This window comes from Phyllobates terribilis, unplaced genomic scaffold (genome assembly GCF_046119375.1).
Source record: "Phyllobates terribilis strain yellow unplaced genomic scaffold, ASM4611937v1 Scaffold_119__1_contigs__length_5224398, whole genome shotgun sequence".
Lineage (NCBI taxonomy): Eukaryota > Metazoa > Chordata > Amphibia > Anura > Dendrobatidae > Phyllobates > Phyllobates terribilis.
In genome coordinates this window covers 4,286,067-4,310,769 of record NW_027362879.1, presented here as the reverse complement: position 1 = coordinate 4,310,769, position 24,703 = coordinate 4,286,067, and the positions used below count along the sequence as shown (strand labels likewise).

The following is a 24,703-nucleotide window of genomic DNA, read 5'->3' as shown; positions in this document are numbered from 1 at the left end:
ACAGACACACATACCCTAACTCTCCCTAGGGCACATTAAATGAGAACCCCCTCCATAGAAGGGAAGCCCTCCCTGCACCCAGCCTCTCATACTCCAGCGAGCGCACTTTTGCCAGGTCACCCAGGATGTTCCTAATCACCTCTTCCCGGGGGAGGACTTTATGCTGGGTGGACACTAAACACCGTGCATTCCACGTGTAAAACCTAGTCACTAAACTAACTAAGAAGACAGTGCCCCGATCTCGGCCACCAAGGGACCTGAATGCCCCATAGGCCCACTCCGCATAGGAAAGGCCTGCCAGCCTAGGCCAGCCAATGGAAGCACCCACCCTACTGTAGACCTCTGTATTAAAGGGACATTGAAGCAGGAAGTGCTCCATGCTTTCAAGCATGCCGCCACACTCCTCGCGGGGACAATCCCGGTCATCAGAGTTCCTGTACTTCAGGTTGCCCCTCACATACAGTCTCCCATGGAAGCAGCGCCAAGTCAAGTCCCAAAACTTCAAGGGGATCCGCTTAGAGTTTAATAACCCGAGCCCCACCTCCAGATCCCGGCTTGGGCAATCCTTGAGGGCCAGGGGCTTCTGGAAGTGGGTCAACAGAACCCTATTGTCAAGTAACCTCCTTGACAAGGTCCTGATCTCCCACACTCCCAGACCCCACCGGCGGATCGCCTTCACAACCAGGGTAGCATAAGCCGGAAGATGCCCATGAGGCGTGCGAAGGTCCTTCACCCGCCCTCCTGTCTCCCATTCCTGGAAGAAAGGCCGAAACCACCCCCTACAGGAGAATACCCACGGAGGAGCCCTCTCTAACCAGAGGTTGGCGATGTTTGCCTTAAGAAAGGTGTTTACTAGAAACACCACTGGGTTGACCATACCCAACCCTCCTAGTCTCCTCGTGCGGTACGTGACCTCCCTCTTGATCAGGTTCAGCCTATTCCCCCATAATAGTTGGAAGAACAGGCTGTAGACCCGTGTCCAAAGAGGTTCTGGCAAGATGCAGACGCTGCCCAGGTATATTAATAAAGGGAGCAAATACCCCTTGGCCAGGTTAACCCTTTCCCTCAGGGTCAAGGACCAACCCTTCCACTGATCCACCTTCTGGGCGGCAATCTTAAGTCTGCCCTCCCAGTTTTGCTGGGGATAGTCCCCCGGGCCGAAACTGATGCCTAAAATTTTTGCTGTGGCCTGAGGCCCTGGGAGGGTGTCCAGGAGATCGAAACTTGGATCTCCCCCTCCCAGCCAGAGACTCTCACACTTATCCCGGTTGATCATGGACCCAGAAGCCACCGAGTAGCGCTCAACTTCAGACATGACCCAGTCCGCCTCCTCTCTCGAGGATACAAAGAGGGAAACGTCGTCGGCGTACGCCACTACCCTCAAGGTGGCCTCTGGCTCCGCCCGGTCCATCCCGACTCCCACCAACGGTCCGCGTTCCACTCTCCTTAAAAAGGGGTCGATCGCGAACACGTATAACAGTGGGCTCAGAGGACAGCCCTGGCGGACACCAGACCTCACCTCAAAAGGGGGTCCGACCCAACCGTTCACAAGCGGAAAAGTCTCTGCCCCATTGTATAATACTCTCAACCAATCAACAAACCTCCCGGGCAGACCGTACCTCAGAAGGACGGACCAGAGGTACTCATGGTTAACCCGGTCAAAGGCCTTCGCCTGGTCTAAGGACAGCAAGTACCCCTTCCAGAGACCTGCCCTGCCCTGCTCCACTGCCTCTCGGACACCGAGCACAGCACTAAAAGTACTGCGGCCTGGAACAGAGCAGTGCTGGGCCCCCGAAAGGAGCCGGGGTGCAAACTTCACCAATCGATTGAAAAGCACCTTTGCCAGAACCTTTCGGTCCGTATTGAGAAGCGCTATGGGACGCCAATTCTCAATACGGGACGAGTCTTTACCCTTTGACAGGATAATCAGGGCGGACTTCCTCATTGAACCGGGAAGAATGTCCGAGGAGAGACATTCATTAAAAACCTCAGTCATGAGGGGGACCAAAGAGTCCCTAAAAGTCCTGTAAAACTCGGATGTTAAGCCATCCGGACCGGGCGATTTTTTGGGCCGGAGCCCATCAATGGCCCGTCTCACTTCCTCTTCCCTGATTGCTTCTGCCAAACCATGAAGAGAGGGGTCATCCCCTGGTTCAGGGATGGTTTCAGCCAGGAAAGCCGACATCTCATCCCGATCTGGATCCCTCCTTCCCAAGAGATGCGAGTAGAAGGATCTGACCACCTCCAGGATCCCTGATTTGGATCTGTTCAGGGAACCTGTACTGTCGATCAGTCCTGTTACCATCTTGCAACTCACTGACATCCTGCAGTTCCTGTAGGGGTCGGGCGAGCGGTACCTCCCGAAATCCCTCTCAAAAACTAAGGATGTGTGCCTATCATACTGGCACCCCTTGAGCAAGGCCTTCACCCTGGAGATTTCCTCACGGTCCCCTCCAGTCGAGACGAGCTGCTCGAGTTTCCTCCCCAGCTCCCGATACAGGCGGTACCTGTTCAGGCCTCTGAGGCTCGAAAGCTGACGGAAGAACCCCGCAACCCTTGTTTTGAAGATCTCCCACCACTCAGACTTACTGCTACAGAGACCCAAGAGAGGTACCTGGCTCTGAAGAAATTCCTCAAAGGATTGTCTTACATCCGCTTCTTCCAACAGGGACGAATTCAGCTTCCATAGGCCTCTCCCTATCCGGGGAGACTCTGCAACATTCAAAGAAAAGGAAATGAAACAGTGATCGGAGAATTCCACCTCAACAGCGGACACTGCAGAAGAGACGGCTTCCTCCTTTAAAAAAAACCTATCTATCCTAGACCTACAACTACCCCTATGAAAGGTGAAACCCCCGTGACCTGGGGTGTGCCGGATGTGGACATCCACCAGGCGAGCTTCGCTTGCTATGCTGTTAAGGGTATTACTATCAAAAGCCAGCCTTCGGTCTCCGGGGCCTCCCCTATCACGGGGTCTAGTTATAGTATTAAAGTCCCCACCGAAGACCACCTGTCGGCTGGTAAAAAGATAGGGCTTGATCTTCAGGAAGAGACATTTACGGTCCCACTCTGACTGTGGACCATAGATGTTAATGAGCCGGAGCTCCTGTCCCCCCATGAAGACGTCAAGGACCAAGCACCTCCCCATTTCTACCTCGATCACCCGTCTGCATTCCAACGAAGCGGCCTTAAAAAGGACCGCTACCCCGCTATACGGCTCGGCCGCAAGAGACCAGTATGAGGGCCCGCACCTCCACTCCCTCCTTGCTTTGTAAATGGCCCCCATGTCCGTTAGTCTGGTCTCCTGCAAAAATAAAATGTCAGCCTCAACTCGGTTGAAAAAATCAAAGGCCATAAATCTGGCCGCATCTGACTTTATACTGGCGACATTAATCGACGCCAGAGTCAACGGGGTAGGTTCCGCCATCATGGGTGATTGAGTTAGACGGCCTTCTTTTTGACCGTACCCCCAGATTTTTTGTGCTCACCTTCAGAGGAGGAGCCAGACTCTCCCCTCCTCTTTAGTGACACCGAGGTGTCCATAGCACCCGTCACCACCTTCCCAGTACCGGGTTCCTCACCCATGGACCCCAGAGCAGTCCCCCCCCCAGAGGAAAGTGAGCCCTCCGGAGGACGGACCCCGCCGCTCCCTGAAGGCACCTCAGATGTTACCGCCGGTCCCTCACCCCCGACCTCCGACACAGCAGAGTCATCGAGGGCATGGAACCGGTTGGAGAGGGGGATCAGAGGGGAGCCGGTGAGCCCTTCCGTAGGCACCTTAGTGGCCAGGGGGGGGGCCTTAGATGTTTTTGCCCCCTTTCGGTTCCTCCTCCGACTCTTACTGGTCTTACTGTCACCTTTTGTTTTAGGCTGCTCCACCACCTCCTCGTCCAGACTTTCATACTGGGAGGAGTCATCAGAAGCAGCCACCTCCTCCCTCTCCATCCTCCTGATCTCCTCGCTCACCGCCTCCTCCCCCAGGGCCTCAGGGGCACCGGCTGCCGCTTCCGAGGAGGGTACAGACATCACCCCAGTCGCCTGGGGCTTATCCTGCCCCCTACCCCCACGGCGCCTCACCTGATGCCACTGGTGGGCAGATGTACTGGCCACGCCTTCCTTCACCGGCCCCTCAGCTCCTCTCCCGCCCCCACCTCCGGCTCCAGCAGAGGATGCACCGCTGGGGACCCCCCCATGGCTCTCCCCCGCCTGACCAGAGATGGTGTTAGAAAAGGAGCGGGGGCAGCGGCTGTACGGGTGACCTAGGTCACCACACAGGTGACACCTAATGTCACCACAGGCCGCGGCAAGATGACCTACCCCGCCACACAAGGCACATTTCTGCACCTTGCAGCCCGCGCTGAAGTGGCGGGGATCACCGCACCTGTGGCAGACCTTTGGTTGCCCCTGGTAGAAGATCAGGATCCTGTCCCTCCCCAGGAATGCTGAGGAGGGGATGTGGGTGACAGTACCGCCTGAGACCTTCAACCTCATCATGAAGGTCCAGCCCCCTGACCAGATGCCAAACTCGTCCCTGTTCTTTTTTGGGACGTCCGTGACCTCCCCATAGCGGGAAAGCCACGTCATAATATCGACCCCAGAGAGCGACTCGTTATTAGTTAGAACGGTCACTCTCTTTACTCCATTTTGGCGAGACACCGCCTGCACGGCAAAGTCTCGCCAGCCGGGCTCCCCCTTCACCAGTTCAAAATTCGACCAAAAAAGCTCTAGGCCCTCCGGCCGAACAAAACGGATGTCGAAGATGGGGGTACCAAAAGGATGGATCAGGGCAAAGATGTCAGTCGCCCTGAAGTTCATCTTCAGGAGGAGCTCCACGACCCTTGCTCTTGGCGGGCACGCTTCACTGCCCCTCCACCGAAGACGAACTACATTCCTCCTGGCCACCCCCTGCCCGGCTGTCGGGAGGGACCACGCTGTCTCCCCCTCCTTTTTATCTTGGAAGGCGGCCAGGCCATGTCTATCTAGCCAAAAGGCCAGGTCCACCTCTCTTCCCTCTACCTGGATCGTCCGTTCTCCCTTCTTGAGGGCCTCCAGGAAACGGCGTCGCAAGTCACCATCCCTGAGGTCCAGAGGTGAGGAAGCCCCCCGAGAAGACCCCGAGGCCCCGGCTACTACCCCCGCAAAACTCCGGGGACCAGCAGCCGGGGGGGCAGATGGACCAGCCCCACCCCCACTCCCCCCACTAGCAACAGACACACCAGCACTTGCTTCCTCCACCACAGACACATCCATACCGACAGTCACCCCACTTGCCCCACTCCCACTCACATGCACACTGGGGTCACAGTTGTTTTTCTTCTCCACACACTTTCTGCCAGCAGGTTTTTCAACAGCATTACTACTGCTGCCACCTGCTGGCAGCACCTTCCCTGCCGGGGGGTTTTGGGAGCCTGGTGCTGCAGCTATTTTTGCCGGCGCCCCTGCCCCAGATAAGCCCGTGGGCACAGAGGACACTGGCAGGCAGGCACCACCTCCATTTTTAGCCACAGCTGTGGCACTACTGCTCCCAGCAGCTGCCGGCGCTAAGCCCCGCCCCTTTTCGGGTGAAGCCACGCCCACTTGTGCGGGATTTACCCGCGAGGACACGCCCCCTGCACCAGGAAGCACAGTGGGGGCCCCAGAGGCCACTCCCACTTGTGCCGTGGGTGACAGGGAGGCCACGCCCCCCGCACCAGGCAGCACAGTGGGGGCCCCAGAGGCCACTCCCACCGGTGCCGTGGGTGACAGGGAGGCCACGCCCCCCGCACCAGGCAGCACAGTGGGGGCCCCAGAGGCCACTCCCACCGGTGACATGGATGACAGGGAGGCCACGCCCCCCACACCAGGCCGCACGGCGGGGGCCCCAGAGGCCACTCCCACCGGTGCCTTTGGTGACAGGGAGGCCACGCCCCCCCGCACCAGGCAGCACGGTGGGGGCCCCATAGGCCACTCCCACTGGTGCCGTGGACGGCTGGGAGGCCACGCCCCCCGAAGCTGGCTGCGCCGGGACCCCCGAAGCCGACCCGGAACTGGGTCTACTCACAGGGGCCCCTGGACCAGCGGCACCAGCTCTCAGGGGCATAGCACCCCCTACCGTCACACCCTTCACCACAAACAGCCTGGCCACCCCAGCTCCGGCGGCAGGCCCCAGGCTAGGCCACTCCCCCTCGGCACCCAGCGGCGGTGGAGCCCCCCGCGCTGACCCATTACTGGGCCCCTGCGCAGGGGGCCCCGACCTCGCCACGGATTTTGCCAGGGGAGCAAGCCCCACCTTTCCTTTATGAGCCGGCTCTGCCGGAGCGGCAGGCCCCGCGCCCTTCACCTTACCAGGTCTCTGGGTCCCTGAAAGTGATCCAGATTTAGTGGATCCGCGCGTGAGGGACCCAGAAACCCCAGCACACGCCGCCGGAGATGCGGCCCCGGCTGTCGGTGCGCCGCCAGCAGAGCAGGAGGCAGCGGCAGATGTACAAGCCGCCCCCCGCACGCCAGCAGGCGCACCAGGTGCCAGGCCAGACCTCCCTTTTACAGGGGATCCAGCCTGAGCACCACCATAGATCACACCCACCGTCGGGCCGCCCTCCGTGCCATGCTCCATATCAGACACCTTGGACCCACTGCCTCCATTACCACAAACAGGGGCAGCGCTCTGCGTGCCATGGCCTATAGTCTCCCCGCTCCCTCGCTGTGGACCCACAACAGAGTCCAAGCCGGGGTGGGTGGCGGGTGCCGCACAACGGGACAGGGGGGCCCCAGAGAGGGGGACATACACAAACTTGTGCGCAACAGTTGTTTTTCTCTTTTTTTTTGCTTTTCTCTTCATCCCCCTCACGGGTGCCTCATCCTCGCAGATCTCATCCCCGAACGTAAGCTGACCAAAACGTACCGGGGACTCGATCTGCTGGATCTGCTGCATGATAAGGCAGCCCCCCTCACTGCTACTGCTCCCATCCTCCTCATCCTCCCCCTCGCTCCCGCTGCCCTCTGAAGGGCTAGAATCAGACGGGAGAGCCATCTGCTCAGGGGCTATCCCACTATGCGATGCCTGGAGATCACTTACCAGGCCACCAGGCGGTGGGTAGGGTGCGACCTCCTCCACGCATACCTCTTCTTCCTCCTCCTCCACCGCCTGGCCGGGGCCCTGCGACCCCTCCAGAGCCCCACCGGTCATGGCTCTGAACCGGTCATCATTAAGCAGCTTCTCCATGAAGGGTCCACTTCCTGCCAGTATGGTGCTCCTGCGGTCTTCCAGGTCTTGAATGGCCCGCTTGATCTTCCGGACCGCGGCGGATAGCTCAGGCTTCTTACTGCCAGAGGCCCTCACGGACCTCTCCTGAGCCACCCTCAACTCCCCCCAGAGGGAACTTAGCTTCTTTGTGGCGTCCTCATACTCACAGAGGTGCGCATGTATACGGGAGGCATAGGTGACGGTTGCCTCCCTCGACGCCTTGGTACCCCAATCAGGGGGCACCGCTGCAGCACCTCCGCTCGTACTCGACCTACCTCCGGAGGGAGGAGCCGCCGCGGTCGTAGCCTCGGGGGTCCTCCGGGTCCTCATGCTGGAACCCCTGCTGTCTTGGCCAGATCTTGCAGCCTTAGCCGGCTTGGTGTTCCTCCCACCCCCCGCCAGCTTGGACCGGGAGGTGGGAGCCGGGGGCCCAGCCCCGGAGGCCAGTCCCACCACAAGCTTTCCTTCCTGGGAAGGGGGCAGACAAAAAGTCCCAGATGGAAGAAAAAAACCTCCCTTCCCAGGAGCTCTCTCCACAGCAGCCAAACAGTCCAGGAAGCACACTGCACACAGCTCACTGCAGGCTCCACCTCTACCACTTCCTGAAACAAGCTGCAACAGGCTGAACTGGAGCTCTTTTATTATAAAAGTACAAAAACACATATACAAAACACAAAAACCAAACCACAGATACAATTATACAACAAACAAACAACTAACAACCAACAAAACCCCAGCAAGACATAACCTAAAATCTGAAATTATATAGAGTCCAACAAAGAAATATAAGACGACACAAAGTTCAAGTCCTCCAGCAGACTCTGTAGGAGACCCCCCAGCAAGGGAAGACCCTACCATAACTCCAGGGTGCGCCCTAAAACGCACCCGACCCCCAGCATACACAACATCCATACCTGCACATTCATACCTAACCCCCTAACAAAAAAGGAAAACTAAATAACTGGCCCATCGCCAAAAATAAAGAAATAGGCCACCTGGCCGAAAGCACAACACACAGCAAACTCTCTTTTTTTTTTTTTTTTTTTTTAATATATATATATTATTATTTTTTTTTTCTTTTTTTTTTTTTTTTTCTTCCCCACCACCATTTTTTAACACCCAAGGTCCCACGAAAGTCTGTGGCCTTATCACAGCATCCCTTTTTAGGTCCCACGAAAGTTTGTGGCCCACAAATAACGGGTCCTTTTTCCCGCATCCCGTAGGACGTCCATTCTCCCAAAACCCCCTCCCCCTCCCCCCCTGAAACCCCCCACCCAACCTACACTAAACCCCCCCGTGCGCAAATTACACATACATACAATACACAAAACTATACATGTATATACAGTACTCAACATAACCAAAGCAAACACAACATAACAATAGCACAATATAAACAAATGACCATAACCATGAACAAAAGTCAGACCCAAGTTCAGTACTTGCAAGCCCTATATTCGGGTTTCCAATACTGTAAAACAAAAAACTATAATGTGAGGGGAGCAGCCCACCACCAGGAAACTGGAGACTACCGAGGTTCTCACCCTAATCTAGCACACAAACACCCTGTCCCTCCCTATTAAAGAAAAAGAGAAACCTGTCCCTACCGCCCTACCAATCTATCCCTACCTGTCCCTACCTGTCCCTCTCTGACCCTCACTACCAACCTAATGCTAACTACCTATCCCTAAAGACTGTCCCTACCTGTCCCTCCCTGACCCTACACATCCATCTGACCCTACAAATAAATATAAATATAGAAAGGACTAAACTAACCCTATCACAGACACACATACCCTAACTCTCCCTAGGGCACATTAAATGAGAACCCCCTCCATAGAAGGGAAGCCCTCCCTGCACCCAGCCTCTCATACTCCAGCGAGCGCACTTTTGCCAGGTCACCCAGGATGTTCCTAATCACCTCTTCCCGGGGGAGGACTTTATGCTGGGTGGACACTAAACACCGTGCATTCCACGTGTAAAACCTAGTCACTAAACTAACTAAGAAGACAGTGCCCCGATCTCGGCCACCAAGGGACCTGAATGCCCCATAGGCCCACTCCGCATAGGAAAGGCCTGCAAGCCTAGGCCAGCCAATGGAAGCACCCACCCTACTGTAGACCTCTGTATTAAAGGGACATTGAAGCAGGAAGTGCTCCATGCTTTCAAGCATGCCGCCACACTCCTCGCGGGGACAATCCCGGTCATCAGAGTTCCTGTACTTCAGGTTGCCCCTCACATACAGTCTCCCATGGAAGCAGCGCCAAGTCAAGTCCCAAAACTTCAAGGGGATCCGCTTAGAGTTTAATAACCCGAGCCCCACCTCCAGATCCCGGCTTGGGCAATCCTTGAGGGCCAGGGGCTTCTGGAAGTGGGTCAACAGAACCCTATTGTCAAGTAACCTCCTTGACAAGGTCCTGATCTCCCACACTCCCAGACCCCACCGGCGGATCGCCTTCACAACCAGGGTAGCATAAGCCGGAAGATGCCCATGAGGCGTGCGAAGGTCCTTCACCCGCCCTCCTGTCTCCCATTCCTGGAAGAAAGGCCGAAACCACCCCCTACAGGAGAATACCCACGGAAGAGCCCTCTCTAACCAGAGGTTGGCGATGTTTGCCTTAAGAAAGGTGTTTACTAGAAACACCACCGGGTTGACCATACCCAACCCTCCTAGTCTCCTCGTGCGGTACGTGACCTCCCTCTTGATCAGGTTCAGCCTATTCCCCCATAATAGTTGGAAGAACAGGCTGTAGACCCGTGTCCAAAGAGGTTCTGGCAAGATGCAGACGCTGCCCAGGTATATTAATAAAGGGAGCAAATACCCCTTGGCCAGGTTAACCCTTTCCCTCAGGGTCAAGGACCAACCCTTCCACTGATCCACCTTCTGGGCGGCAATCTTAAGTCTGCCCTCCCAGTTTTGCTGGGGATAGTCCCCCGGGCCGAAACTGATGCCTAAAATTTTTGCCGTGGCCTGAGGCCCTGGGAGGGTGTCCGGGAGATCGAAACTTGGATCTCCCCCTCCCAGCCAGAGACTCTCACACTTATCCCGGTTGATCATGGACCCAGAAGCCACCGAGTAGCGCTCAACTTCAGACATGACCCAGTCCGCCTCCTCTCTCGAGGATACAAAGAGGGAAACATCGTCGACGTACGCCACTACCCTCAAGGTGGCCTCTGGCTCCGCCCGGTCCATCCCGACTCCCACCAACGGTCCGCGTTCCACTCTCCTTAAAAAGGGGTCGATCGCGAACACGTATAACAGTGGGCTCAGGGGACAGCCCTGGCGGACACCAGACCTCACCTCAAAAGGGGGTCCGACCCAACCGTTCACAAGCGGAAAAGTCTCTGCCCCATTGTATAATACTCTCAACCAATCAACAAACCTCCCGGGCAGACCGTACCTCAGAAGGACGGACCAGAGGTACTCATGGTTAACCCGGTCAAAGGCCTTCGCCTGGTCTAAGGACAGCAAGTACCCCTTCCAGAGACCTGCCCTGCCCTGCTCCACTGCCTCTCGGACACCGAGCACAGCACTAAAAGTACTGCGGCCTGGAACAGAGCAGTGCTGGGCCCCCGAAAGGAGCCGGGGTGCAAACTTCACCAGCCGATTGAAAAGCACCTTTGCCAGAACCTTTCGGTCCGTATTGAGAAGCGATATGGGACGCCAATTCTCAATACGGGACGAGTCTTTACCCTTTGACAGGATAATCAGGGCGGACTTCCTCATTGAACCGGGAAGAATGTCCGAGGAGAGACATTCATTAAAAACCTCAGTCATGAGGGGGACCAAAGAGTCCCTAAAAGTCCTGTAAAACTCGGATGTTAAGCCATCCGGACCGGGCGATTTTTTGGGCCGGAGCCCATCAATGGCCCGTCTCACTTCCTCTTCCCTGATTGCTTCTGCCAAACCATGAAGAGAGGGGTCATCCCCTGGTTCAGGGATGGTTTCAGCCAGGAAAGCCGACATCTCATCCCGATCTGGATCCCTCCTTCCCAAGAGATGCGAGTAGAAGGATCTGACCACCTCCAGGATCCCTGATTTGGATCTGTTCAGGGAACCCGTACTGTCGATCAGTCCTGCTACCATCTTGCAACTCACTGACATCCTGCAGTTCCTGTAGGGGTCGGGCGAGCGGTACCTCCCGAAATCCCTCTCAAAAACTAAGGATGTGTGCCTATCATACTGGCACCCCTTGAGCAAGGCCTTCACCCTGGAGATTTCCTCACGGTCCCCTCCAGTCGAGACGAGCTGCTCGAGTTTCCTCCCCAGCTCCCGATACAGGCGGTACCTGTTCAGGCCTCTGAGGCTCGAAAGCTGACGGAAGAACCCCGCAACCCTTGTTTTGAAGATCTCCCACCACTCAGACTTACTGCTACAGAGACCCAAGAGAGGTACCTGGCTCTGAAGAAATTCCTCAAAGGATTGTCTCACATCCGCTTCTTCCAACAGGGACGAATTCAGCTTCCATAGGCCTCTCCCTATCCGGGGAGTCTCTGCAACATTCAAAGAAAAGGAAATGAAACAGTGATCGGAGAATTCCACCTCAACAGCGAACACTGCAGAAGAGACGGCTTCCTCCTTTAAAAAAAACCTATCTATCCTAGACCTACAACTACCCCTATGAAAGGTGAAACCCCCGTGACCTGGGGTGTGCCGGATGTGGACATCCACCAGGCGAGCTTCGCTTGCTATGCTGTTAAGGGTATTACTATCAAAAGCCAGCCTTCGGTCTCCGGGGCCTCCCCTATCACGGGGTCTAGTTATAGTATTAAAGTCCCCACCGAAGACCACCTGCCGGCTGGTAAAAAGATAGGGCTTGATCTTCAGGAAGAGACATTTACGGTCCCACTCTGACTGTGGACCATAGATGTTAATGAGCCGGAGCTCCTGTCCCCCCATGAAGACGTCAAGGACCAAGCACCTCCCCATTTCTACCTCAATCACCCGTCTGCATTCCACCGAAGCGGCCTTAAAAAGGACCGCTATCCCGCTATACGGCTCGGCCGCAAGAGACCAGTATGAGGGCCCGCACCTCCACTCCCTCCTTGCTTTGTAAATGGCCCCCATGTCCGTTAGTCTGGTCTCCTGCAAAAATAAAATGTCAGCCTCAACTCGGTTGAAAAAATCAAAGGCCATAAATCTGGCCGCATCTGACTTTATACTGGCGACATTAATCGACGCCAGAGTCAACGGGGTAGGTTCCGCCATCATGGGTGATTGAGTTAGACGGCCTTCTTTTTAACCGCACCCCTCAATTTACCTTTTTCACCCTCAGAGGAGGAGCCAGACTCTCCCCTCCTCTTTAGTGACACCGAGGTGTCCATAGCACCCGCCACCACCTTCCCAGTCTTACCGGGTTCCTCACCCCTGGACCCCAGGGCAGTCCCCCCCCCAGAGGAAAGTGAGCCCTCCGGAGGACGGACCCCGCCGCTCCCTGAAGGCACCTCAGATGTTACTGCCGGTCCCTCACCCCCGACCTCCGACACAGCAGAGTCATCGAGGGCATGGAACCGGTTGGAGAGGGGGATCAGAGGGGAGCCGGTGAGCCCTTCCGTAGGCACCTTAGTGGCCAGGGGGGGGGCCTTAGATGTTTTTGCCCCTTTTCGGTTCCTCCTCCGACTCTTACTGGTCTTATTGTCACCTTTTGTTTTAGGCTGCTCCACCACCTCCTCGTCCAGACTTTCATACTGGGAGGAGTCATCAGAAGCAGCCACCTCCTCCCTCTCCATCCTCCTGATCTCCTCGCTCACCGCCTCCTCCCCCAGGGCCTCAGGGGCACCGGCTGCCGCTTCCGAGGAGGGTACAGACATCACCCCAGTCGCCTGGGGCTTATCCTGCCCCCTACCCCCACGGCGCCTCACCTGATGCCACTGGTGGGCAGATGTACTGGCCACGCCTTCCTTCACCGGCCCCTCAGCTCCTCTCCCGCCCCCACCTCCGGCTCCAGCAGAGGATGCACCACTGGGGACCCCCCCATGGCTCTCCCCCGCCTGACCAGAGATGGTGTTAGAAAAGGAGCGGGGGCAGCGGCTGTACGGGTGACCTAGGTCACCACACAGGTGACACCTAATGTCACCACAGGCCGCGGCAAGATGACCTACCCCGCCACACAAGGCACATTTCTGCACCTTGCAGCCCGCGCTGAAGTGGCGGTGATCACCACACCTGTGGCAGACTTTTGGTTGCCCCTGGTAGAAGATCAGGATCCTGTCCCTCCCCAGGAATGCTGAGGAGGGGATGTGGGTGACAGTACCGCCTGAGACCTTCAACCTCATCATGAAGGTCCAGCCCCCTGACCAGATGCCAAACTCATCCCTGTTCTTTTTTGGGACGTCCGTGACCTCCCCATAGCGGGAAAGCCACGTCATAATATCGACCCCAGAGAGCGACTCGTTATTAGTTAGAACGGTCACTCTCTTTACTCCATTTTGGCGAGACACCGCCTGCACGGCAAAGTCTCGCCAGCCGGGCTCCCCCTTCACCAGTTCAAAATTCGACCAAAAAAAGCTCTAGGCCCTCCGGCCGAACAAAACTGATGTCGAAGATGGGGGTACCAAAAGGATGGATCAGGGCAAAGATGTCAGTCGCCCTGAAGTTCATCTTCAGGAGGAGCTCCACGACCCTTGCTCTTGGCGGGCACGCTTCACTGCCCCTCCACCGAAGACGAACTACATTCCTCCTGGCCACCCCCTGCCCGGCTGTCGGGAGGGACCACGCTGTCTCCCCCTCCTTTTTATCTTGGAAGGCGGCCAGGCCATGTCTATCTAGCCAAAAGGCCAGGTCCACCTCTCTTCCCTCTACCTGGATCGTCCGTTCTCCCTTCTTGAGGGCCTCCAGGAAACGGCGTCGCAAGTCACCATCCCTGAGGTCCAGAGGTGAGGAAGCCCCCCGAGAAGACCCCGAGGCCCCGGCTACTACCCCCGCAAAACTCCGGGGACCAGCAGCCGGGGGGGCAGATGGACCAGCCCCACCACCACCCCCCCCACTAGCAACAGACACACCAGCACTTGCTTCCTCCACCACAGACACATCCATACCAACAGTCACCCCACTTGCCCCACTCCCACTCACATGCACACTGGGGTCACAGTTGTTTTTCTTCTCCACACACTTTCTACCAGCAGGTTTTTCAACAGCATTACTACTGCTGCCACCTGCTGGCAGCACCTTCCCTGCCGGGGGGTTTTGGGAGCCTGGTGCTGCAGCTATTTTTGCCGGCGCCCCTGCCCCAGATAAGCCCGTGGGCACAGAGGACACCGGCAGGCAGGCACCACCTCCATTTTTAGACACAGCTGTGGCACTACTGCTCCCAGCAGCTGTCGGCGCTAAGCCCCGCCCATTTTCGGGTGAAGCCACGCCCATTTGTGCGGGATTTACCTGTGAGGACACGCCCCCTGCACCAGGCAGCACAGTGGGGGCCCCAGAGGCCACTCCCACTGGTGCCGTGGGTGACAGGGAGGCCACGCCCCCCGCACCAGGCAGCACAGTGGGGGCCCCAGAGGCCACTCCCACCGGTGCCGTGGATGACAGGGAGGCCACGCCCCCCACACCAGGCAGCACGGTGGGGGCCCCGAAGGCCACTCCCACCGGTGCCGTGGGTGACAGGGAGGCCACGCCCCCCGCACCAGGCAGCACAGTGGGAGCCCCAGAGGCCACTCCCACCGGTGCCGTGGATGACAGGGAGGCCACGCCCCCCACACCAGGCAGCACGGTGGGGGCCCCAGAGGCCACTCCTACTGGCGCCGTGGACAGCTGGGAGGCCACACACCCCAAAGCCGGCCGCGCAGGGACCCCCGAAGCCGACCCGGAGCCGGGTCTACTCACATGGGCCCCTGGACCAGCGGCACCAGCTCTCAGGGGCATAGCACCCCCTACCGTCACACCCGTTGCCACAAAAAGCCTGGCCACCCCAGCTCCGGCGGTCGGCCCCAGGCTAGGCCACTCCCCCTCGGCACCCAGCGGCGGTGGAGCCCCCCGCGCTGACCCATTACTGGGCCCCTGCGCAGGGGGCCCCGACCTCGCCACGGATTTTGCCAGGGGAGCAAGCCCCACCTTTCCTTTATGAGCCGGCTCTGCCGGAGCGGCAGGCCCCGCGCCCTTCACCTTACCAGGTCTCTGGGTCCCTGAAAGTGATCCAGATTTAGTGGATCCGCGCGTGAGGGACCCAGAAACCCCAGCACACGCCGCCGGAGATGCGGCCCCGGCTGTCGGTGCGCCGCCAGCAGAGCAGGAGGCAGCGGCAGATGTACAAGCCGCCCCCCGCACGCCAGCAGGCGCACCAGGTGCCAGGCCAGACCTCCCTTTTACAGGGGATCCAGCCTGAGCACCACCATAGATCACACCCACCGTCGGGCCGCCCTCCGTGCCATGCTCCATATCAGACACCTTGGACCCACTGCCTCCATTACCACAAACAGAGGCAGCGCTCTGCGTGCCATGGCCTATGTTCTCCCCGCTCCCTCGCTGTGGACCCACAACAGAGTCCAAGCCGGGGTGGGTAGCGGGTGCCGCACAACGGGACAGGGGGGCCCCAGAGAGGGGGACATACACAAATTTGTGTGCAACAGTTGTTTTTCTCTTTTTTTTTGCTTTTCTCTTCATCCCCCTCACGGGTGCCTCATCCTCGCAGATCTCATCCCCGAACGTAAGCTGACCAAAACGTATCGGGGACTCGATCTGCTGGATCTGCTGCATGATAAGGCAGCCCCCCTCACTGCTACTGCTCCCATCCTCCTCATCCTCCCCCTCGCTCCCGCTGCCCTCTGAAGGGCTAGAATCCGACGGGAGAGCCATCTGCTCAGGGGCTATCCCGCTATACGATGCCTGGAGATCACTTACCAGGCCACCAGGCGGTGGGTAGGGTGCGACCTCCTCCACGCATACCTCTTCTTCCTCCTCCTCCACCGCCTGGCCGGGGCCCTGCGACCCCTCCAGAGCCCCACCGGTCATGGCTCTGAACCGGCTATCATTCTGCAGCTTTTCCTTAAATGGTCCGCTGCCCACCATGATGGTGTTCCTGCGGTCCTCCAGGTCCTGTATGGCCCGCTTGATCTTCCGGACCGCGGCGGATAGCTCAGGCTTCTTACTGCCAGAGGCCCTCACGGACCTCTCCTGAGCCACCCTCAACTCCCCCCAGAGGGAACTCAGCTTCTTTGTGGCGTCCTCATACTCGCAGAGGTGTGCATGTATACGGGAGGCATAGGTGACGGTTGCCTCCCTCGACGCCTTGGTACCCCAATCAGGGGGCACCGCTGCAGCACCTCCGCTCATACTCGACCCACCTCCGGAGGGAGGAGCCGCCGCGGTCATAGCCTCGGGGGTCCTCCGGGTCCTCATGCCGGACCCCTTGCTGTCTTGGCCAGATCTTGTTGCCTTAGCCGGCTTGGTGTTTCTCCCACCCCCCGCCAGCTTGGACCGGGAGGTGGGAGCCGGGGGCCCAGCCCCGGAGGCCAGTCCCACTCTGAGCCCTCTTTCCTGGGAAGGGGGCAGACAAAAAGTCCCAGATGGAAAAAAAAACCTCCCTTCCCAGGAGCTCTCTCCACAGCAGCACTCAGTCCAGACAGCACACGGCACACAGCCCACTGCAGGCTCCACCTCCACCACTTCCTGAATGAAGCTGCAACAGGCTGAACTGGAATGGATCCTCTTGCTATGTGCACTGTAGTCTGCTATATACCCTGCCTGCCTGCCTAGCATGGCGGCGCCAGGTCTGATATAGACCTGATGACGCTGTGCGGCCAGCGAATCACTGTAATGCCACAACCAACATGGCTGCGGCATTACAGTGTGTGGCAGACAATCCCTGCATGTTGATTGGTGCTCTAATGATCGCCAAACATGCAGTGAGGGGACCCGAGCTCCCGCCGAGCAACCCTGGAAATACTCGGCAAGCGCCAAGCATCTCAAGCAGTAAGATGCTCGGGTGAGCACTGAGCAGTAGCGAGCATGCTCGCTCATCACTAGTTAAGGTTCATTACAACATTCCACTCTAAAGCAACAGAATTACGTGACTGTCTTATCAAATCATGGCCCATCTTAATGGCTGACCCCATATTGGCAAAATATCTACCAGAGAGACAGCAAATCACTTTCAGAAAGGCAAAAAATCTCTGTGATCACCTTATGAGAAGCCACTATTATCCTACCACCCCCCTAATTTTCTGAAAAGACCACCTCCAGTAAATGGATGTGTACCATGTGGTAGATGTGTGGCGTGTCCTAATGTCAAACATGCTAACTCAGATTCCCAGGGCTGTAGGACCTATTACATCACCAAACCGATAACTTGTACCTCTAAAGCGGTGGTCTATTATGCGACATGCCTGTGTCCTAAAGTCTATGTAAGGCTCACAACTAGACAACTTAAGACAAGAATACGTGAACACGTCCTAAGTATTGAAGCGGCGGTAAATGAAACTGATATTTCTACGTTAAAAACTATTCCCAAGCATTTTAGAATACACCATAAGTGTGACGCATCTAAACTTAAAGTTCAGGGTATTGACATGATCACCACTAATATTAGGGAAAGTAGAATGAGCCAACTATTAGCCCAAAAAGAGAGCAGATGGATTTGGACTTTAAAAGCACTCCATCCATTGGGCTTGAACGAAAATATTAGTTATGCCCCATTTCTCTGATCACCTATATCCACATTGTTTTAGCTATTTTGTCTTACCTTTTTATCTCATATGGTTGGGTAGTTTTTTTTTATTTTAACTTTTTCCTATTTCTTTAGTATTCCCCTATGAGAGTTTGTCGTCTTTTTCTACCAAATTTTCATAAAGGCATTACATGGTGATTGGCATGTTTGTATACGCGATATCTCCATTTCTACCCGTCAATGACGTTGAGGACTTCCATTCTGCTCTTGGATAACATGGACATAATTGCCGGCACTATTTGGCTCTCAAGATCTGTAACTTTTTTTCTGTGTGCACATTTTTGATCCAAACAGTTAATATTGTATATCTTTCGCATTTATAGATCGATATTTTGAGAGATATTTTCTTATATCTTATTATGCATTTATATTATGATCTCATATAATCATGTTATACTTCAAGCTTTTCTTAAAGATATACTTTGTTTTGTCATTGCCAACTAACTTCTCTGACTTATATATAATTGGCTATCGCCTATACCCCATATATATACATATATATATACATATATATATATATATATATATATATATAGTACAGACCAAAAGTTTGGACACACCTTCTCATTTAAAGATTTTTCTGTATTTTCATGACTATGGAAATTGTACATTCACACTGAAGGCATCAAAACTATGAATTAACACATGTGGAATTATATACTTAACAAAAAAGTGTGAAACAACTGAAAATATGTCTTATATTCTAGGTTCTTCAAAGTAGCCACCTTTTGCTTTGATGACTGCTTTGCACACTCTTGATGAGCTTCAAGAGGTAGTCACCGGAAATGGTCTTCCAACAATCTTGAAGGAGTTCCCAGAGATGCTTCGCACTTGTTGGCCCTTTTGCCTTCACTCTGCGGTCCAGCTCACCCCAAACCATCTCGATTGGGTTCAGGTCTGGTGACTGTGGAGGCCAGGTCATCTGAAGTAGCACCCCATCACTCTCCTTCTTGGTCAAATAGCCCTTACACAGCCTGGAGGTGTGTTTGGGGTCATTGTCCTGTTCAAAAATAAATGATGGTCCAACTAAACGCAAACCAGATGGAATAGCATGCCGCTGCAAGATGCTGTGGCAGCCATGCTGGTTCAGTATGCCTTCAATTTTGAATAAATCCCCAACAGTGTTACCAGCAAAGCACCATCACACCCAAATACATTAGGGTTATGCTATTATTGACAGTTTACCCCATTATGCTAGTTTCCTTTTCTCTCCGCTTGTATTTGACTATATATGTCTGTGGACTGGGCAGTACGCATGGCTTCACTGTTCTCTATGGTGTCCTCACTGGCCGTATCAATATCTGCTCCATGATGCGCGGTCACGTGGTTCCCCACGTTCTTGCGGCGTCATGGATGATGTTGCCGTGGATGCGGCGGTGATTGCCATGTGTCATGTCACTCCCTCCCCACACCCATTGGCGGAGAGACTACACACCCCCTTTTCTATTGGCTCAAGGGTTTCTAAACCCTACCCACCTTCATTGACGCCACCTCCTGATGAAGGCAGCCGTGCTGAAACGCGCATCAGGGTGAGCGCCATTGAGGACTGTGTTCACATCTACTGTGGCTGTAAGTATACTATAGGATTCATGCTACACTCTTTTTGGTGCCGGTCTTTAATCTTTTTTCCTACTTAGGTGCATTTTCTAGTCTTTAATATGTATTAGGATATACTTTTTACTCTGTAGCCTAAGGGGTCAGGGCAATGATACCACTAATAAAGATCTGCTACCCCCGGTATGAGCTATTTATATTAGTACCTATATATAGACAGCGGTATGACTAACCTTTTATATAGCAACTACTTCTGACCTGCCTCATAAGCACCTGCACTTTTACTGAATGCTTCAGTGAATTTTAACAATATATTCTTATTTTTTTGGCAGCCCAATTATGTATTTACATCAGAAAAGAATCATGTTAATTTGTCTCATGCTCCTCTTTAGTGCTCCTCCATTGTTTTACTATTAACTGTCTCTGTTTCTGCAATTCATATTTTTTTCCTGTATAAATTATAATTAATAAAATTTTGTCATTTTTTCAGTATTATATGGGACTCTGACTTGAAGTTTTTTCCTCTTGTTTCTTATGTATGGAGGACTATGTGGGGCCCATTATTCTGTATGGAGGACTATGTGGGGCCCATTATACTGTATACTGGTTGGTACACGACTTTGTCAAAGTTTTTCATTTTGGCCCTCTACATGTTTTGAGTTTTATATCTCTGATGTAGAGAGTCAGTTTGGGTAAATGTACATGGAAATGGCAATAATGGAAAGCTACTAATTGGACTTTGCTACAAGCCTCCTAATATAGCTGAACACGTAGAGGATGATATGCTGCAACAAATTAAAAAGGCAACAAAAACAAGTCATGGTCAAGGTGCTGGCTCCCTTGAAATTGTTCCAGAAAATGAAGTAATTCTCCCAGAAAATTATTGAAATTACACTTTTTGCTATACACGTTTATTTCCTTTGCATGTATTGGAACAATACAAGAAAACAGAGAAAAAATGGCAAATTGAACATTATTTCACACAAAATAGGCCGGACAAAATTGTTAGCACCATGCCAAAATTGTGGGTAAGCAACTTTATTTCAAGCATGTGAAGCTTGTTCAAACGCAATTGTGGCAAGTAACAGGTGTGGGCAATATGAAAATCACAACTAAAACCAGATAAAAATGGGAGAAATGGATTCAATCTTTGCATTGTGTGCATATGTGGGCCACACTAAGCATGGAGAAAACAGAAAAAGGAGAAAAGAACTGCATAATCAATAAATTTACAACCCATACAGTCAAATATGGTGGAGGTTCAAAGGTGTTTTGCTGCCTCTGACTGTGTGCAAGGCATCATGAAATCTGAAGATTAGCAAAGGATTTTGGGTCACAATGTAGTGCCTAGTGTCAGAAAGCTGGGTTTGCGTCCTAGGTCATGGGTCATCCAGCAGGACAATGACCCCAACCATACGTCAAGAAGCACTCAGAAAATGGATGGAAACAAAGTGCTGGAGAGTTCTGACCAGCAATGAGTCTGGATCTAAATCCCATTGAACACCTGTGGAGAGATCTTAAAATGTATGTATGGAGAAAAATATTAAAATTTGAGAGTCCTTAGTGGTTGATACCATCTTTTCAATTAGCTATTAGTCAGTAAGCTTTCGAGACTACTCAGGTCTCTTCATCAGACAAAGTATAACACAAAATCTGAAGAGTCACATATTTATACATAATAGGGCACAGGAATAATGCAATAGATAAGACAAGTGACGTGAAGCAGAACTATCAGTTTTGGAAAGGGACAAGCAGTTGTGGCCGTAAAAACGTTTGGCCACAAGTAGATCTAATCTTTTTTCTTTTATTGTGTGGCGATGAGAATTCATCCTTGTTCTAAGTTTTTGCCCCATCTCCCCTACATACAGACCCCCAGTTGGACATTTGGTACATATAATTAAGTACACTTGATTAGTTGTGATGCAGCTGAAAGTACCTGGGATCTTGTGGTCCTGATGTGAGTTAGGAATCTTTATCTTGTCCATGGTCATTATAAACGGACAGGTTTACATTTACAGTTGGTGAGGATGAATTGTATAAGTTTCACCACAAAGGTGAAACTATCCTCCCGGTCAGTTTGCTTTCCCTCCCAGTACCTTTTCATTCTAACAATGTTAGGTTTCTGGGAGATTATACTCGTTCCGTTTATGTTTGGTTCTCCTTAGCTTGCCTTCTTTGCTCTATATGAATGTGTTTTTGTTGGTCATTCAGGTTTTTCGTATATTACTTCATACTTTCCTTTCCCCTTGTTGACAGCGTGTTGCAGCCTCCCCTCTGGTTCCTCAGGAGGTATGACAAACTCCTCAACGACGTATTAGGGAGTTAGGTCTATGGTGGTGTTTTTAGTTGTGCAGCTTGGGCCTTTCTTGTCTGTACAGAGACTAGTTGGGTGTAGTTGCGGCATTCTCCCCAGTGTGGGTTCTCCGGTGGTTATCAAAATGCGCTTTCTGGTTAAAACATTTCCCACATTTTGAACATGAAATAGGCTTCTCCCCTGTGTGAATTCTCTGATGTTTGTTAAGATGTGATTCCTGTACAAAACATTTCCCACAATCTGAACATGAAAAAGGCTTCACCCCTGTGTGGGTTCTCTGGTGCTTATCAAAATCAGATTTCTGGTTAAAACATTTTCCATATTCTGAACATGGAAAAGGCTTCTCCCCTGTGTGAGTTCTCAGATGTTTGGTAAGAGTTGATTTCTCTGTAAAACATTTCCCACATTCTGAACATGAAAAAGGCTTCTCCCCTGTGTGAGTTTTGTGATGTTTGATAAGATTAGATTTTGCTGTAAAATATTTCCCACATTCTGAACATGAAAATGGCTTCTCTCCTGTGTGAGTTCTCTGATGGTTGATAAGAGTTGATTTCTCTGTAAAACATTTTCCACATTCTGAACATGGAAAAGGCTTCTTCCCTGTGTGAGTTCTCTGATGTTTGAAAAGATATGATTTATTTGCAAAACATTTCCCACATTCTGGACATGAAAATGGCTTCTCCTCTGTGTGAGTTGTCTGATGTATATTAAGATATGATTTCTGTAAAAAACATTTTCCACAATATGAACAGGAAAAAGGCTTCTCCACTGTGTGGGTTCTCTGGTGCTTATCAAAATCAGATTTCTGGATAAAACATTTTCCACATTCTGAACATGGAAAAGGCTTCTCCCCTGTGTGAGTTCTCTGATGTTTGATAAGAGTAGATTTCTCTGTAAAACATTTCCCACATTCTGAACATGGAAAAGGCTTCTCCCCTGTGTGAGTTCTCTGATGTTTGATAAGATTTGATTTCTTTGCAAAACATTTCCCACATTCTGAACATGAAAATGGCTTCTCTCCTGTGTGAGTTCTCTGATGGCTGATAAGAGTTGATTTCTCTGTAAAACATTTTCCACATTCTGAACATGGAAAAGGCTTGTCCCCTGTGTGAGTTCTATGATGTTTGAAAAGATTTGATTTCTGTACAAAACATTTCCCACACTCTGAACATGGAAAAGGCTTCTCCACTGTGTGGGTTCTCTGGTGCTTTAGAAAACTAGATTTCTGGTTAAAACATTTTCCACATTCTGAACATGAAAATGGCTTCTCTCCTGTGTGAGTTCTCTGATGTTTGATAAGAGTTGATTTCTCTGTAAAACATTTTCCACATTCTGAACAGGAAAATGGCTTCTCTCCTGTGTGAGTTCTCTGATGTTTGATAAGAGTTGATTTCTCTGTAAAACATTTTCCACATTCTGAACAGGAAAATGGCTTCTCTCCTGTGTGAGTTCTCTGATGTTTGATAAGAGTTGATTTCTCTATAAAACATTTTCCACATTCTGAACAGGAAAATGGCTTCTCTCCTGTGTGAGTTCTCCGGTGCCTAACAAGACTTGATTTCTGATTAAAACATCTCCCACACTTGGAGCAAGAAAATCTATTCTTCGCTGTGTGAATTTTTTGATGTTTAAGAAAAGACTTTTTAAGAGGAAAACTATTTCTATATTCTGAATGTGAAAATGTCTTCTTTGCATTAGGAGCAGTTTGTTTTTTAATGCTTATTTTCTGACTTTGATTTTCCTTAGTAGTCGGTAATGAATCAGAAGACGAGACCTGTTTCAAATGATCAGATGACAGATCTTTGCTGTGAAGGGATGATGGTAAATCTGGAGTAATGGCATTCACTTCAATTGTATCCTGTGGGATCTCAAGATCATCTGATTTAAAAATTGAAGATGTCAGCTGTTCCTCTGATCTCCTGGTGCAGTCATCTGCCAAGAATAAAAACAATTATTATTTTTTAATAAAAAATCCTTCAATTTTATATTTTTGAACATTTCTACTTAAATTGTCTGTAAAAAAGGCAAGTTATATTAAAAAATTCACTTATTCACCAGGACAATGACTATATAATAGAAAATCTCATAGGATGAACCAGTGGAGCGTGGTGTTCAACTGTTTGTTCATTCTGCCTCCCAAATATGGAGTTAAAGGCGCAGGTTCTGTCCAGTCACTAAGATTAGGGTTGCTGGGACCAGTAGTACCATCCAGTCTAGCAGTATGGGTGTGTGTTCTGTCCAGCTGGAGTAATCTGCTCCCTGCTTAAGCAATTTGGAAAGCACCGCACCCTACTAAAGCTGGAAGCATATTGCCGGAAGCTGCCAGATACAGCCTTGTTCTCCTCTGGTTCAGTCCTCTGTGCTCAGCTCCCGGCTTGTGTATTTGGTTCCTGTTGTGACCTCGGCCCGTTTACTGACTACTCTTGTGTCTTCTGATTTTGCATTTTCTCTGCCATTTTCTGACTCGGCTACCTGACTATTCTTCTTCCCATCTCACTCCACAGAACAGCAGGTAACACCGTGGCCCAAGCCTAGGGGTCTCTGTGTAGGTTCAGATCCATGTAGATGGGTTAAAGGATGATGAGCAAAGTAATTTGAGAAATCTGTAAACAGGGTAGATAGTGACAAGCCTGTTCCTGGTGGCCATCTTTTGAGCATTCCTCATAGCTAAATGGCGCTCCTTCCCTTCTTAGCCTGCCATGTGCCCAAACAGTAGTGTACAACCGTATATAGGGTATTGTCAGATTCAAAATAAGTTGGAAAATAATTTATAAGGTCCATTTGTTTCCTATTATCCTTTGTGAAGTATTCCAAAATTATCACCACATAAAGTGACACACGTCAGATTTGAAAAATGGAGCCTGATTAGGAACATAAAACTGGCTGCAGGAAGGGGTTAAATCAGAGGATTACTGAAGTCAAAAACTGTGACTACAGACAATAAAACAT

General features: G+C 52.2%; 1 protein-coding gene across 2 annotated transcripts in view; it reads right to left on the bottom strand.

Moving 5' to 3' along the window:
* Nucleotides 1-20,494: 20,494 nt before the first annotated feature.
* The window catches only part of LOC141201586 (uncharacterized), a 33,502-nt gene continuing 29,293 nt past the window's right edge, over nt 20,495-24,703 (bottom strand). Inside the window, exon 8 of one of the 2 annotated variants that reach the window (XM_073663580.1) lies at nt 20,495-23,328. In XM_073663580.1, coding sequence (XP_073519681.1) covers nt 21,822-23,328 — 1,507 coding nt within the window. In that variant the 3' untranslated portion in view covers nt 20,495-21,821. Of the gene's footprint in view, nt 23,687-24,703 lie in introns of both variants that reach the window. The other variant, XM_073663579.1, reaches the window with a different exon arrangement.